Here is a 14,609-nt window from a genome sequence, read left to right on the forward strand (position 1 = left end):
GTTGAAATTAAGTGTATCGCAAAGTTATATTCAGAAAGACTAAATCAATTTTATTTAAGAAAGGACTTCTATCGGTAAAGTTTCTTCGGAAATAATTTTTACGGAAAATTAACGAACGAACGGAGACGTAACAGTAATCAATTTTTGTATATGTGAAACATTAAGTTATCATAGTCAGCTAATAATGAAATGTATAATCGAAATCATTATTTTAAAACTAAAAATATTCAAGTATTTCTTCAGTATTTATATTTACACATGTACATTAAACACTTAGATATCTGTTAATTGTACTACATTTTCAGTTAAGTATCCAAATAATCTTGAGTAGACATATATAAAGTACCCAAAACTCTTGCGAGTCTAGTCAAGTAAATATGATGTATATCTATTTGTAAACTTAAATAATAAGTAGCAGAGGCCCCCAAAACATTTGCGATGAAATTAGTATCTTTATTGCAACGGTACTTTTTTAAATTTAGGATTTCTAGAATAATACAAAATAATTCTAATCGCAGACACCGAAATATACAAGTCCACTTGACTTAAGCCTAACATTAGTTAAGCCTTTATTAAGTACGGTTTATATTCGATAAAGAGATAACATTGAAACCTGTGATCGTTTTTCTTTTCTTTTTTTTTTTTAGTTTAGTTAGGGCTACATTTTACCGTATTGTTGCGTCAGCGAGGTCACGTGACTAGTGTCACGCCACCTCTCGAACCTTCGGGAATAGTCGGGAGATTACTAGATATAGGGTAGTCTGGTATATATATATAAGAGGGTGACAACGTGATGACAATGTGTGTGTGTGTAGACAGTGAGTAATTGATCTGCAGTGAGAAAGTATTGTTGAAGTTAACGTTTGTTATAGCGTTTGTTTTAGCGCGAATGTTGAAAATAAGTGTATCGGTAAAGTTATATTCAGAAAGAATAAACCAGTTTTATTAAGTAAGGACTTGTGTCGCTAAATTTTCGTCGGAACGAAGTTACGGAAAATCAATTAACAAACGGAGACGTAACAGTACTTTATAACATCGATAAATAAACTTATGTTATTTTACAACCTAACTTCGATAATATTTTAATATGTTGTACAAAATGTATAGTAAAGCATATTTACATCCATTGAAATGAAGAACTGACTTTTGTTATATTTGAAATTTGGGAAACATTCAGCTCTTTCAAAACACGAGCCATATAAGTTTTTTTTTTTTTCATCTTTCTTTCCTTATAGAAACCTTGTTTATTTTCCCAGCTTACATTTTCTTGGTTTGTTTTCTAACTCAAAGTTCCACAATGAGATATCTGCACTCTGTTCACCACAGGAAATTGAACCCCTAAAATTTGGCATTGAAAATCCGTAAATTTACCACTGACTAACTGGGGACTAATATTTAATTACTTACATCATATAAATATTTCTCACTACTCCAGATAGTCTGGATCATTTGAAGAAGCGTTTTAAAGGGGGAGGGCACCACTTTGGGCTCATCTGTTGAACATTTTGGTAATTTATATAGATTTTTTCTTTAATATCTTCATGTTTGTATTGAAAGGTTTGATTCAGGTCAAATATATTTTTTATATTTGATGAGATATATCAGTATCATGCATACTTCATAAAACCGGTTACTAATTCTTCTTATCCTGTAATAGAAAAGTAACTACCAGCTTGTGTAATATATATATAATAAATCAGTACCAACAATTTAAATTCATTATTAAATATTTAATATGTGTGTACGTGTATTAAAACTTAATTTTTTTGTTGTTGTTGTTTATTGTATACACCATTTTAAGAGGGCTAAGAATAAAAGTAAATGATGATACAGAAGAGAAATGCTTCCTGACTTTTGTCTTTTCTTATGAATTCTTTCTTTCCAAACACACAAATAATCTAAAGAAAGATTTCCTAACAAGACAATGATTTGGTTTATATTTATAAATTTCTCATAAACTCGTTTAAGCTGATAAAAATATTTTTGTGATCTAAGTTGTATCTCAATTCAGACTACAAATAAAATCAAATATTCTGAAATGTTATTACTTTTCATTAAAATCAGTAAAACTCGCAAGTCAATAATTAAGTTTATAATATATTTATTCATCCTTTTAATAGAATACAGATCCCTCCACATATTTTCCAGTAATTAATAATCTTAGTTTTCATTTTCCATTCTTGTCCAACAAGAAAACTGCAGTTTGAAATAAGTAAAAAGAATGTTCCTAATTTTGTTGTTTTTAGTCACTAAGAATATTTAATCAGCTGTTAGGAAGAAACATCGAGGATATTTTTACTTTTTTTTTTATATCATAGCAATGCTTATGTACTGTTTAAACTCGAAACAATACACAGGTAAAAACAATAAAAGCTTACATACTGATGGTAATCAAACAACACTAACTGTATTACAATGCTCTTGAACCTGATTGCAGAAATAATAAAAATTAAGTAGAGTTATAACTACATTTAACAGATGATTTTTGTAAAAATAACACAGACCATGTGATGGACATACCTCTTTCTGCGACATATTAGTAACACTCCACATAATAGCTTATTACAATGCAGTATTGTTCATAAACCTTTCATGTATATTCTGACTTAGTTCTTATTATATTATTCTCAGAATAATTGATACAAGAAATTGAGTGAAGACCTATATCGCTGTTATTCTGGTACATGATCCCTCGTAGAAAAACTCAGCATCAAACATCAACGAGTCCTAACCTTGACCAAGTGGTAACGAAGAGCGTTTACACATCTGTGTGCAAACAGTGGCTTGTTGACTGAAGTTGTTCGCTGGCAATTACTGATTTAAGGACACAAACTTCCATCATAAGAACTCGTGCACTTTACATTTAATAACCTTTTGATTTATAAAAGAATAAGTTTGTGAACAATAACAGTACTATATATATATATTTTAAATTAACATTTAGGCAATAATGTGTAGTTTAAATACATATGCCTAACTTAAAAGTATTAAAATATCTTCTCCTCTTTATTAACTTCCAATTTCTTGACACTAAAAAAGATATTCTTACTTACATGTATATAAATAACATACATTATCAGTATTCAAGTAAAAGCTATGCCTCTTAATTTCTAATACTCAGAAAAGTCCCTTGGTTTAAATACAAAAATAAATAAAGATAAGAATAAGAACTATACTTCCTATTTGAACTGATAGATCATATAAGATAGCAACTATATAAGATCTAAAAACAACTACTCAGAACACCAGCAATGTTGTAAAAAGTAGAAACCCATCAAGAGCTTTTAATCAAAATATGAAACAAAATTCTGTCAGAATCTGCTGGACCCAATATGGTGAAAAGTAAAAAGTAACTGTTAGTCATTTTAAATGATGAGGCAATAAACAAGTTAGAGGAGACTCAACGATCACACAGTTTTGTTGTTAGTTCTTTTTAACACCAGAATTATGAAAAATTCTATCATTTTTCTAGAACTGCAACAAATTATCTCTATTTACCAAATTATAATATAGATGTAACATTCTCTTGTCTAGTGTTCTTTACATTACAAGTATCTACTTTATTATGTCAGTAAAGAAATACAAATGGTATACATATACCATCCAAAGGATACATTGATTGACTTAGTCTTTGAAGCTGCAGATTAGAGGAAATATAAAAGAACCAAGTTAATTACAATTATAATATAAAATTCACCTTAACACTATAATCCATTGAATATCGTCACATCAGAAGTAAAATTAATTTATTGACTGAATTTACAATGTGTTTTATATACAACTTGATAAGTAAGCCAAGACTTGCTAGATTCTGAAACAAAGCATTTTTAATTAGACAGAATAATTCCATAACTATTAACACTTCTCACCCAGTAAGTGATTTTCAACATCCAAATGAAACCTATACAATACTTCACACAGTCTTTTCAATAGTTCACAACAAATTTAATATTTTTCATCACTTCACACCCATCTTAATGCTTTTCAACATTTTCAATAGTTCACAACAAATTGAAAGCTTTTCCAGAGTTCATACATTTCACACCCAACTGAATGCTTTTCAGAATCTATGCCTAGTGTAAACTCTGCAACAATTCAAACCCAACTGAGTGTTTTTCAACCCTTACATTTTAACACACAGTCTACGAGTCAATGAGACCAAATTTGGAACATAGGTTGGGTTACAGAGGTGTCACAGCTTCTGGTATTCAAGTTAGAAACCAAAAAAATTACTCTGATAAATACCACTACTTGTCAACCATAAATAATCACATTTTACTGACAAAAGAACTCACTTCTCAATAGTGTTTGACCATGAAGATGTGTAGTTCAGGTGGTTGGCTGAGCTGAGGAACCAGATCTCAAATTGCACATGTGTAGCTACAACTATGTGTTGTGTGCCATTTTGGTAGTGCGAGTTTTACTCCCTAGTAGCCTGAAAACTAGTGTGAATTTGGTCACATTGGCTGACAATTCAGTATCCAGATGTTGCAAAAATGTGAAATCGCTATTCAGAGTTACAAAAAAAATACTTGAAAGCTTTGCTTGCGAATCAACCCACTACACACATGACTCACAGACTGGGTATTAAAACCAACAAAATGAAAAAAATATTTTTTCTGTGGACACTTCAGGGGATTAAACTATGTTATTCATAAACAGTTTTCAGATAATCTTACATATATTTCGAAACTTGGTAGTGTTTTGCATGATTTATTCTCTTGACAAATAAATTTACAATAAGTTTTATCTACTGTTTATACATACAATGTTATCTTAATACTGAAAATGTACATTGTAAAAATAAAGTACAAATTTTAATGAACAACCATAAAACTTTAAATATTTAACCCTAAAACATACTTACATTACTTGTTAATTTATCTAAATTTTCTTTTGCCATTCTTCTTCCTTCATCAGATTTCGGCCTAAATATTTGACAAGAAACACACTCAACGAAAAACAACATAATGTTATATTTTAATCAAATTAACTGTAACAAAGTGAATTGACACTTAACAGCATTCATTTCTACTACAATGAGTTATGAAAACCAATTTCACGATATCTAAATAAAGGATAGGAAACTAATTTAAATATCTCGATTTTCAGACAAAAATAAAAATAAATTAAAACAATTATGTGGACATATTCACCACAAAACATGACATTAAAAGAAGAATACAAACAAACTAGTTCATGTATTCTTTTCACACACATACATTTGATGTTTATTACTTGAACAAGCATTATGTATTAATAAAAATAAGTATTATATATTAATGTTTAGTAAAAAACCTACTGAACTGGATAAACAACTAAAAAATACAATAACAGTCATTTTTACAGTAGACAAGTTCTGACTATACTAATTACAGTGTTTTGACCTCTTAGTATCAAGTTTTGATGATTTGATACTGTGTTGAAACATTGTAATCACACAGGCCTACAATGGTTTTATTGTCTTAAAATTTTTAAACGTTTTACAGTAATTCCTGTATGCTGAATCCAAAAATGATATCTATTTTTCTCCATCATGTACAGTTTTTTCACAAAAACGTCATAATGCAATACATAAAAGAAAGACCAGAACACGTATTTTTGAGACTAAAAGATGTAGATTTCACACACAAAAAAATAAGAATGAATGAGGACACATATTTGTCTGACGTCAATGTTCTTCCCTTTTCTTCAGTTTGTTTGTATTTTTGTCACAACCATAATAATAATAGTGGTAAGTTTTTTTCTTCCCAATTTGTAAAAAATCCTTACGTGTCAGAAAAAATAAATATTATTTCCAAAATCTGCGTAGCTGAATTATGGAAAATCCATTATTAAAACCAAAAAAACTTTTATGATGTTTAAATTCACAGGCCTGTATTATTAAAATCAGAATTTTCCTACTGTAAAAGTTGCTGTTATTGCATTTTGAATTAAGTATTATTCATTGATTAACAAAACTATGTAAATATTAGATATTTCATATATATATTATGTATGTTTATTCCTTATTTGCACCAGCATTACTAATTAATAAAACTAAGTAAATATTAGACATTTCACATAAAAACTGTATGGTTCTTCCTTACTTGAATAACCATTATTCATTGTATTAACAAAACTAACTAAATAACAGATATTTCATATAAATATCCTATGTTTCTTTATTATTTGAACAAGCATTTTTCATTAAGAAAACTAGATAAGATATTTCTAATTTATGAATAATAACAAACAAAAAAACAATAACTTTCATCTGTAATATCATATCAAAATATAAATGTAGGAACATTTTTGTTCAAGAATTGGAATAAGTTAGCTAATTGGACAGAAGAGTGCCTGGATAGAAGAAAGCAGAGGGGTTGTTATAAATGGAATTCAGTCAAACTGGATTATTGTCACAAGTGAATCAGTCTTAGGACCTTTGCTCTTTTTGATTAAGATCAATGACATAGATGAAGGAATAGTCAAGACGCTACTTAAATTTACTGATGATATTAAGGTTTTGGGTGTTGCTAGCTGTAAGGAGAATGTTGCTGCTTTACAAAAGGATTTAGAACATTTATTGAGTTGAACAAATAAATGGCACGTGGGTTTAATTATAATAAATGCATGTGGAGTATCATAATTTGAATTATAAACATAACAAGCTTAGGTATCCATCCTCTTTCTGTGTTATGAGCTTACAAAAATGTGGGGATAGATGCAATGATAAATAACACAAAAATCCTAACTTTCACACAAGTTACTTATAACACAACATATTATTACAGTATTCATTATTACTTCACCAAAAGTTTTGTACAAGCTTTAAGAACTCACTATATACAAAAATACACACATACTTAAAACATGGTATACACTGTGCAATCGTCAGGGTGACTTAATAGGAGGAGGTGGCAGTCAAAGTAGTGTTGATAGGGGGTGCTTTGTGTAACCCACTTTCAACACCCACCTCTTAATGTCCTTCTACAGAGTTTCACCAGATTAATTAATTTACGGTCATTGGCCACAGAAGTGTCTTATGGGTCGAGGTTGAAAGGTCATGGGTCAAAGTAGGAAGTGGGTATAACTCAAGAAATGGTTCTTCATATCAGCCTTATGGTGGTTGTTGGAATAAAACTTCAGGTGAGTTTACGTAGTATTCTAGTAGTGGTGGTGGCCATTCCTCCATAGTGCACTCTCTGAGATATATAAGATGCCCCCCCCCACCACACACACACACCCAAACTGTTTCTAGTGTTAGGATGTGGCATCATCTATGAAGGTAATTAATGTTAACTTACATCAAACATAATAAATGCTCAATAATGGGGGTGAATGGAATTGTGAATCTCCCATTAACATGCCCATTATTCCAAACTATTATCCCACAGTGTTTGATTGATAGTGGCCCAGCGATATAGTTGTAGTTAGTTAACGGGCAAACAGACACACACACACATACATCTTTTGTGCTTTATATATATATAAAGAAGGGAATAACCTTAAGAGTGTTTTGAAAGAAAGGGATCTTGGTGTAGTGGTTGATCAATCTCTTAAGCCATCCAAGCAGTGTGCTGTTACTAGTGGTAGGGTAAATAGGATTTTAGGTTGTATCTACAGAAATATTGAATACAGGTCTAAAGATTGTAAAGATAATCGATTAGGCCACATTTGTAGTAATGGGTTTAGTCTTGGGCTCCTTATCTTAGGAAGGACATTGAATTGCTGTAAAGGATTCAGAGGAGGGCTACTAGAATGGTGCCCGAGATGGCAGGGTTGTCGTACGAGGAGAGGTTAAGATCTCTGAAATTGTCTTTTCTTGAAAAAAGAAGAATTAGAAGGGATCTGATTGAGGTGTTAAAGATTGTTAAGGGAATTGATAGTGTTGATGCATCATCTTTTTTCATACTTAATGATGAGAATGGCAGGATTAGAGGACACAAATATAAATTTGGCAGGGTAAGTCATCTTCAGCTAAAATAGTTTTATTTTTTCTAACAGAGTGGTTAACCTTTGGAATGGCTTGCCTTTGGATGTTGTGGAAGCAGTAAATTTAACTGAGTTTCAAAGAAAGCTTGGACAACTATATGAATGATAAGGGCTGGTTTGAGGGTTATTTTTTATTATTTAATAGTGTTGGTTTAGTTTAGAGGATGGGACAGCCTAGATGGACCAATAAGTTCCTTGTTGTTCCTAAACGTTACGTCATGTTAATAACTACTTGTGATATATGTAAACATCTTCGCACCCTTGCATTTCCTGTTGAGCATTGAGGTCGAAATGTAATCTTGCCAATCTTTCTTGTTGTTCTCTCACATTTTCCATCTTTTCAAAAGTGCAGTCTTTTCCTATTAAGGATATACTAAGTAAAGATATTTAAACAACAAAAACACTAATTACAAAAATTCCATAAATCGTCCTTAACATTGTCAAGAGCTGTTTATCATTAGGGAATCTTTTTAAGAAATATTTTTCCTCTGCCAACTAAACTGTTAATACAAGCCTATGTATAAATTTATCTTAAAAGAATTTGAATAGTTTAATAAAGATGAGCCAATAAATGGGACAATGCATCATGGAATACAAAAGGCCTAACTTATGCTATACAAACATATACTCATTTGTGCAGTATCTCATTTCAATGGGTCTTAGATATGAACGTTTCTTATTAACCTTATATATCATGAAACCAAAACAAGGATTTTAAAAATTTAACCTTTTTAATGTCATCTCTCATTAATACTGTTGTAACATTGTTCTTTCACTAGTAGGATCATTTAAATTACCTGATGAAAATAATACAAAGTCCAGCCCACATAATAGATAACAACTTAATATATTTCTTCTTTGACATTTCTACAAGCCTGTCTTTACTTGTATATTGTTGTAACTTATTCTAGGCGTTAATTACTTATGATGTTAAATGCACTACACTAAAGTGAAAAAAAACCTACTTATATTTCCTAACTAAAAACAACCTCTGGTTGAAACAAAAACACACTGACTAATTCACTCTACTATCTCCTTAACTATCTCTAACTTTTTGATATTTTGCTGTCATCACACGTACAGTCTGTCCCTGAATGTAGTAAAACTTGAAGTTAAATCTTTAGAACTTTCTAGACCTAATGTAACTTCATCATTATGATCTAAGTCTCTCTTTGGTTATCTAAATTACAACATGAAAAATACAGTTCACATCAATACTTTCATTATAGTTTCATAACTACAATATATATAGTATTTTACCAGTCTTATATTCATATACATGTAATTTCACTTACAGATTAGTGTTAACAAATGTTTCCTTCTAAATATAAGTGTCAAAATGTACTGCTTTGTTGTCATCCTGAAGTAATTATTATATGGAATTACTTGTGCACTCTGCTTCATATGTACTGTATTAATTATATTTGATCATAAGACATTAGTATTAGGCCTACTATATTTTTAACACTGAATTTTTTATTTAATACCTTAGGGATTTTCAATAATTAGTGGTGTGTGTAATAATAGTACTCCAATCATACTATGTTCACCATATCCATTACCATTGACAGGTTTTGCTCAATCCATGATTCACCAGCTTGAAAAAATGGTATTCACACTATAAAAATTGTATATGTATATGTGATCCAAAATCAACTAAAACATTTATAAATATTTCCCAAAATGCAAGCAATTTTTGTTTCGTAACCTCCTGACTCCAGTATGGTTAAAAAAAGTCAAAATGATTTTGAAGCGTGGCTTTTATTTTTCTTTCCACACAACTTTTTCAAACTATTTGTTATCAAGTAACAAATTTAATAATAAGAATCTTCTAATGCAGTAGATTATTCTCTATTTAATTAAGTAACTGCTAACACACACACACACACCATTTGTTCATTTGTTAGAAAAACACTCCAGTTATATTTATAGGGAGACGCAAGTTTCCTGAGAAGTTTAAACTGTGGAGGTCTAGTACAAACACACAAACATTTAAAAAAGCCTAAAACTAAAAGTACATATATGTCATGATATTCAAAGCTGTTTAGTGTGGGTATTATTAATTAATTATTTTGTGAGTTAATACTTTATGATTGTTTAGTTTTTTTAAAACGAGAGTTAAAAGCAGACAATTACTGGAAGTTGTGTTCACATTATTTATGTATTTATCACTTTATCGTCTGCTCGCCTTCTAGAAATCTCTATATCCTGCACATCAATAAATTTCATGTGATGTTCAATATCCTCAACCTCAATGAATTATAAATACAACTTCCAATAATCATCTGCTTTTAACTCTCTTATTATAAAAAAACTAAACAATCATGAAATATTAACTCATAAAATAATTAATTAATAATATCTACACTAAACAGTCTCTTATATCATTACAATATATACCCTTTTAAGTCACAAACCTTCAGTCACACAGAGTAACAAGCATACCAAGTTAATCTAACAGTATTATTATATTGCTTTTGTCTACAGTAGGAGCACAATAAGGTTTAGCTGCCAGCTCTAGAAAGAATATCAGTTTAAAGCTTTTTGTAAGTTTTATGTTATTTATATATATATATTAAACTTCTTATTTCATGACAGCATTAATGTAAATTGTATATCCTTTATCAGTTTCTGTGTTTGGAGCATTACCCACATGCTGTAAGATCTTGATGACCAAATGTTAAAAACAAAAGAAAATATGAATGAACATATACAAAGACCTTAAATACAAGATATGGTATACACTATTCCCAATAAAATTGAGCTTCTCAATAGCATTGTATTAGTGGATGTACACAATTTTGACAACAAAAAAGGCCTATAAATATAAAGTATTTTGTCCCAAAGTAAAACAGACCTTGTCAAATTTGAATTGAATACTAAAATTTGATTTTCTGTTAGATTTTCATATCATAATTTGTAATGGTTTTTATTATTCAAGAGACTATATTTCATTTCATAACATTTTTTGTGAAAGCCACTTTTCATGTATAATATATAAATAAAATTCTACAATTGATATTATTTTTTCTTTGTGTTTTGTGGAATGGGGTAGGTAGGTTTTTAAGAAGAACAAGCAGATTTTGTTCCTTACATCAATGGTATATAATAAAACAATGAAAACATCATACTTATATGGATTTGTTAGTCTTACAAACTTCTTTTCAACTAAAGTTTGACCCCTTGACGGTTCAACATAATTTTCATCATTTAATAGATGCTACATTATATTCTTACATAATATAGAAATTATTGTGGAAATTATATTCTCATTTCTGTATTTTTAAAGAGATGATGTCACATATTTTCCTTGTACTTTCTACTTTAATAATATCTTTTTAGTTTCCCTTAACTTTCTAGTAATTAGGCTTATCTGGTCATATAATCTGATAATCATAACAATACATATATATATATATTTGTATGAAAAAAAAGAGAGAAATCTGTTCAGTTGAACAATTAAGTTGATTATCTATAAGCATCTGTTATATTGATTACTGTAGTGTAAAACAATCCAAATAATGATTGAATTGATTAATGTCATAAAAGTTAGCATTTTCTAACACTGAAAATGTATTTCTGATAGGTACTTACCTTCTTACACCAATGGCTAGCTCAACCTTCATTTGCCCGCTACGCATTGCAAACTTCTTAAAAGCACACCAGTCTTTTATATCCCAATTTTTTTTGCACCATTGCAGCAATGTGCTGATCATGTGACCACCTTCCACCAATCCCACTGTGTCATCTATACTAGCGCAGGTAGCTCCCTCTACCCTTGCAGCACAAACCTCACTTTCGATTCGCATATACAAACCTCAAAACACCGGCAAATCAGTGGGGAGGAAGGTTGGGAAGTGGGTGAGCGGAGGTAAGTACTTATTGGAAATACATTTTCAGTAATTATAGTATTTTGACACTTGTGTATAAAGTTAAAATCACAAATAATATTCAATGTTAAACTGGTACACAGTTTAACGTTGAATATTATTTATGATTTTAACATTTTCAGTGTTAGAAAATGTTAACTTCTGAAACGGTACAACCTCCACTCCCCCATAGCTAGAATCCCACATTGGAAAGGTGAAGGGGCCGGTGAAGGTGCAAAAACAAATAATAAAGTGGAGAGTGACTGCTATGAAAAAAAACAGGTGTGCCACAATTAAAATACAAAGCACACGTGTGGGGTATAGCACTACTTCTGGAACAGGTATTTCAGTAAAGAATATAAGAAATGGAGGGCAGAAACAAAGAGGATACATGGCGAGGGCTAGAAGACCGTATATGAATAGACCAAATGTGGTCTGATCTGGCAGAAGACATCCACGGGAAGCATCTTAGGATATGATGTATTATGCCAAGTGTGGTCCAAGGACAAAAACAACATGGACGCGCCTTGCATAAGTTTGTAAACTCAACAAGTGCGATCCGCCCGGCCAAAAACATCCAGGGGAAGCACCTTAGGTTGATATCAAGATAGCAAAGTGAGGACCACCCAGGCAAAAACATCTAGGAGAAGCCCCTTGGTAAACATTGGATTATGTCAAGTGTGGTCCATCTGGGCAGAAAAAATCCAGTGGAGGTGCCTTGCATAATAGATTTCATGCCATACTGTGTGTATAATATGCAGCATAATGACAACAGCTCTCTTTTCATCGAGTGAGTACATATGGCTATGAGATTGTGTTATTGTATAAAACCCACTCACGAGGAAACCTCCACGGTCCACAACTCCAGCAACTGAGAACTGAAAATGGCAAGGACTCCCATGCTCCACAAAATCCAGAATATGACCAGAAAGAGATTGTTACATGGTTCCCCCTTTCTAGATGATAAATTTGATGATAGTGGAATTGCAGAAAGAACCAAAACCATTCTCCCCTGCAGGAAAGGGAGGAAAGTATACAGAGCCCAATGAACTGTCAAGCTATCAGAATGTAGATATGGAAAATAGCCTCCTCAACTGACCACCAACCCAAAAACACAGGGGGAATCAAGGAAAATGGGACGGTCCAAGGGATCGTGAGAGAAGTTCCACTGGCCGAGAAGCATCCAATGAAGGGAATGCAAGGAAGACCATATCCCAAAAGAGAGAGAGAACCTCATGGACATAGAGAGAAGGAAAAGGGATGGCAAACATGACTGTTCGCTTGATATCCTGGAGCAAAAGTGGAGAAGGCTGGGCTCAACCAAAAAAGGAAATGAAGAGAACCCCCAAATGAATAAGATACTGTGAGGGAGTAGTAAATGACTTCTCGAACCAGGAAAGAAACCCACCTGAGAAGCTTCTTAAAGAAGGAAGTGGGTGTGAGTGACTGACTGGGCACAGGAAGAGGCAAGCAGAAGCCTGTCATCCATGAAATGTGAGTCTGAAGACCCAATGAGTGAAAATGACGTGCAAAAGAGCATACCACTCCACAAAACACATACAGAGCTGAAGAAAGACAGTCTATGAGTGTCCAGAACAGGAAGGCAAAACTCACCTAGAGGAACTGAAGAAAATAACACAAAACTGGGACATACAAACCCACCAAATTGCGAGGTAGGACTCCATGGTGAAGCGAGACAACTGCAGATAAGTATACAACCAGGACAGATCAAGAAAGATTCTTTATACTCCTGTGTATAGGGAGACAAAGAAGGATGGTAGTATACTCCTGGTTGAGTGGGTTCCACACGTTAGATAACTTCATTGTGTAGTAGGACAGGGATAGACTGAGCAAAACAATCAGACAAGGTACGATCCTGAGGAAGAAGAGAGGAAATCTGGGAAGTGAATAAAGGGACAGCAAAACGGAAGTCAGAAACCCTCACAGAGAACCCGTAAAAAAAACAGAACTGTTGTGAAGTGTAGCCAAAAAGACACATAAACTAAAGAAATTGAAGAAAATACACAAAATTAATCAACGAACAAAACTTAGAAACGTGGAGTCTACAAAGAGCTTAAAAGTAACACCTGCAAAACTAAGAAAATCAACCTAAAACATAAAACAATAAGTAACACCTAAAGTATAAAGCCACTAAAGGGACTGATATATAAGATAAATGACCCTTAAATATAGAATGTATAAGTTAACTGAAAGAAACTATAAGACAAAGGACACACAAAAAAAAACTTACCCTAAACAACATGAGAATAAAAAGGCACCCAGTTAATAAAAACAAATGTTCACTCAAAACTTATCCCCAATGAAATGTGATTAGTAGTAGTAAAGATACAAAAAAAAAGGAACTTGTAATTAAGTAACATTAACAGTGAAAAGATGTAAAATATTAAACCAAATTAATGCAAGAAAAACTCTAAATGCAAGTTGCAAACAAAAGTAACCTATATGGTAATAGAAGTATAAAATTCAAAGTTACCCAACATTTTAGACTTTCACAAATTACATAATTAAACTTTTTCTGAATTGCCAAGTCTTTAGTTTTGTATAATTTGTTTGTATTCATTGGCTACCATACAGTACATGTGTGTGTGTGTGTGTGTGTGTGTGTGTGTGTGTATATATATATATATATATATATATATATAACTAATGCTTTCAAATAAATACTGAAATCTCAATTATTTTTCTTCAAACATAAAACAGTAAATATAAATATTTAGAAAACAATGATCTTTACTACTTACGATG

The 14,609-nt window shown here is 31.6% G+C and overlaps 1 protein-coding gene across 2 annotated transcripts in view; it reads right to left on the reverse strand.

The window, feature by feature from the left end:
• Positions 1-2,624: 2,624 nt before the first annotated feature.
• LOC106470964 (coiled-coil domain-containing protein 28B-like) overlaps positions 2,625-14,609 on the reverse strand; it is a 28,684-nt gene continuing 16,699 nt past the window's right edge. For both annotated transcript variants that reach the window (XM_013931552.2, XM_013931550.2), the window contains exons 3-6: positions 8,234-8,333; positions 4,868-4,928; positions 3,615-3,637; positions 2,625-2,804 (exon numbers count right to left, since the gene is read on the reverse strand). In XM_013931552.2, coding sequence (XP_013787006.1) covers positions 2,759-2,804; positions 3,615-3,637; positions 4,868-4,928; positions 8,234-8,333 — 230 coding nt within the window. In that variant the 3' untranslated portion in view covers positions 2,625-2,758. The remainder of the gene's footprint in view (positions 2,805-3,614; positions 3,638-4,867; positions 4,929-8,233; positions 8,334-14,609) is intronic.

This window comes from Limulus polyphemus, unplaced genomic scaffold (genome assembly GCF_000517525.1).
Source record: "Limulus polyphemus unplaced genomic scaffold, Limulus_polyphemus-2.1.2 Scaffold4323, whole genome shotgun sequence".
NCBI classification, from domain to species: Eukaryota; Metazoa; Arthropoda; class Merostomata; order Xiphosura; family Limulidae; genus Limulus; species Limulus polyphemus.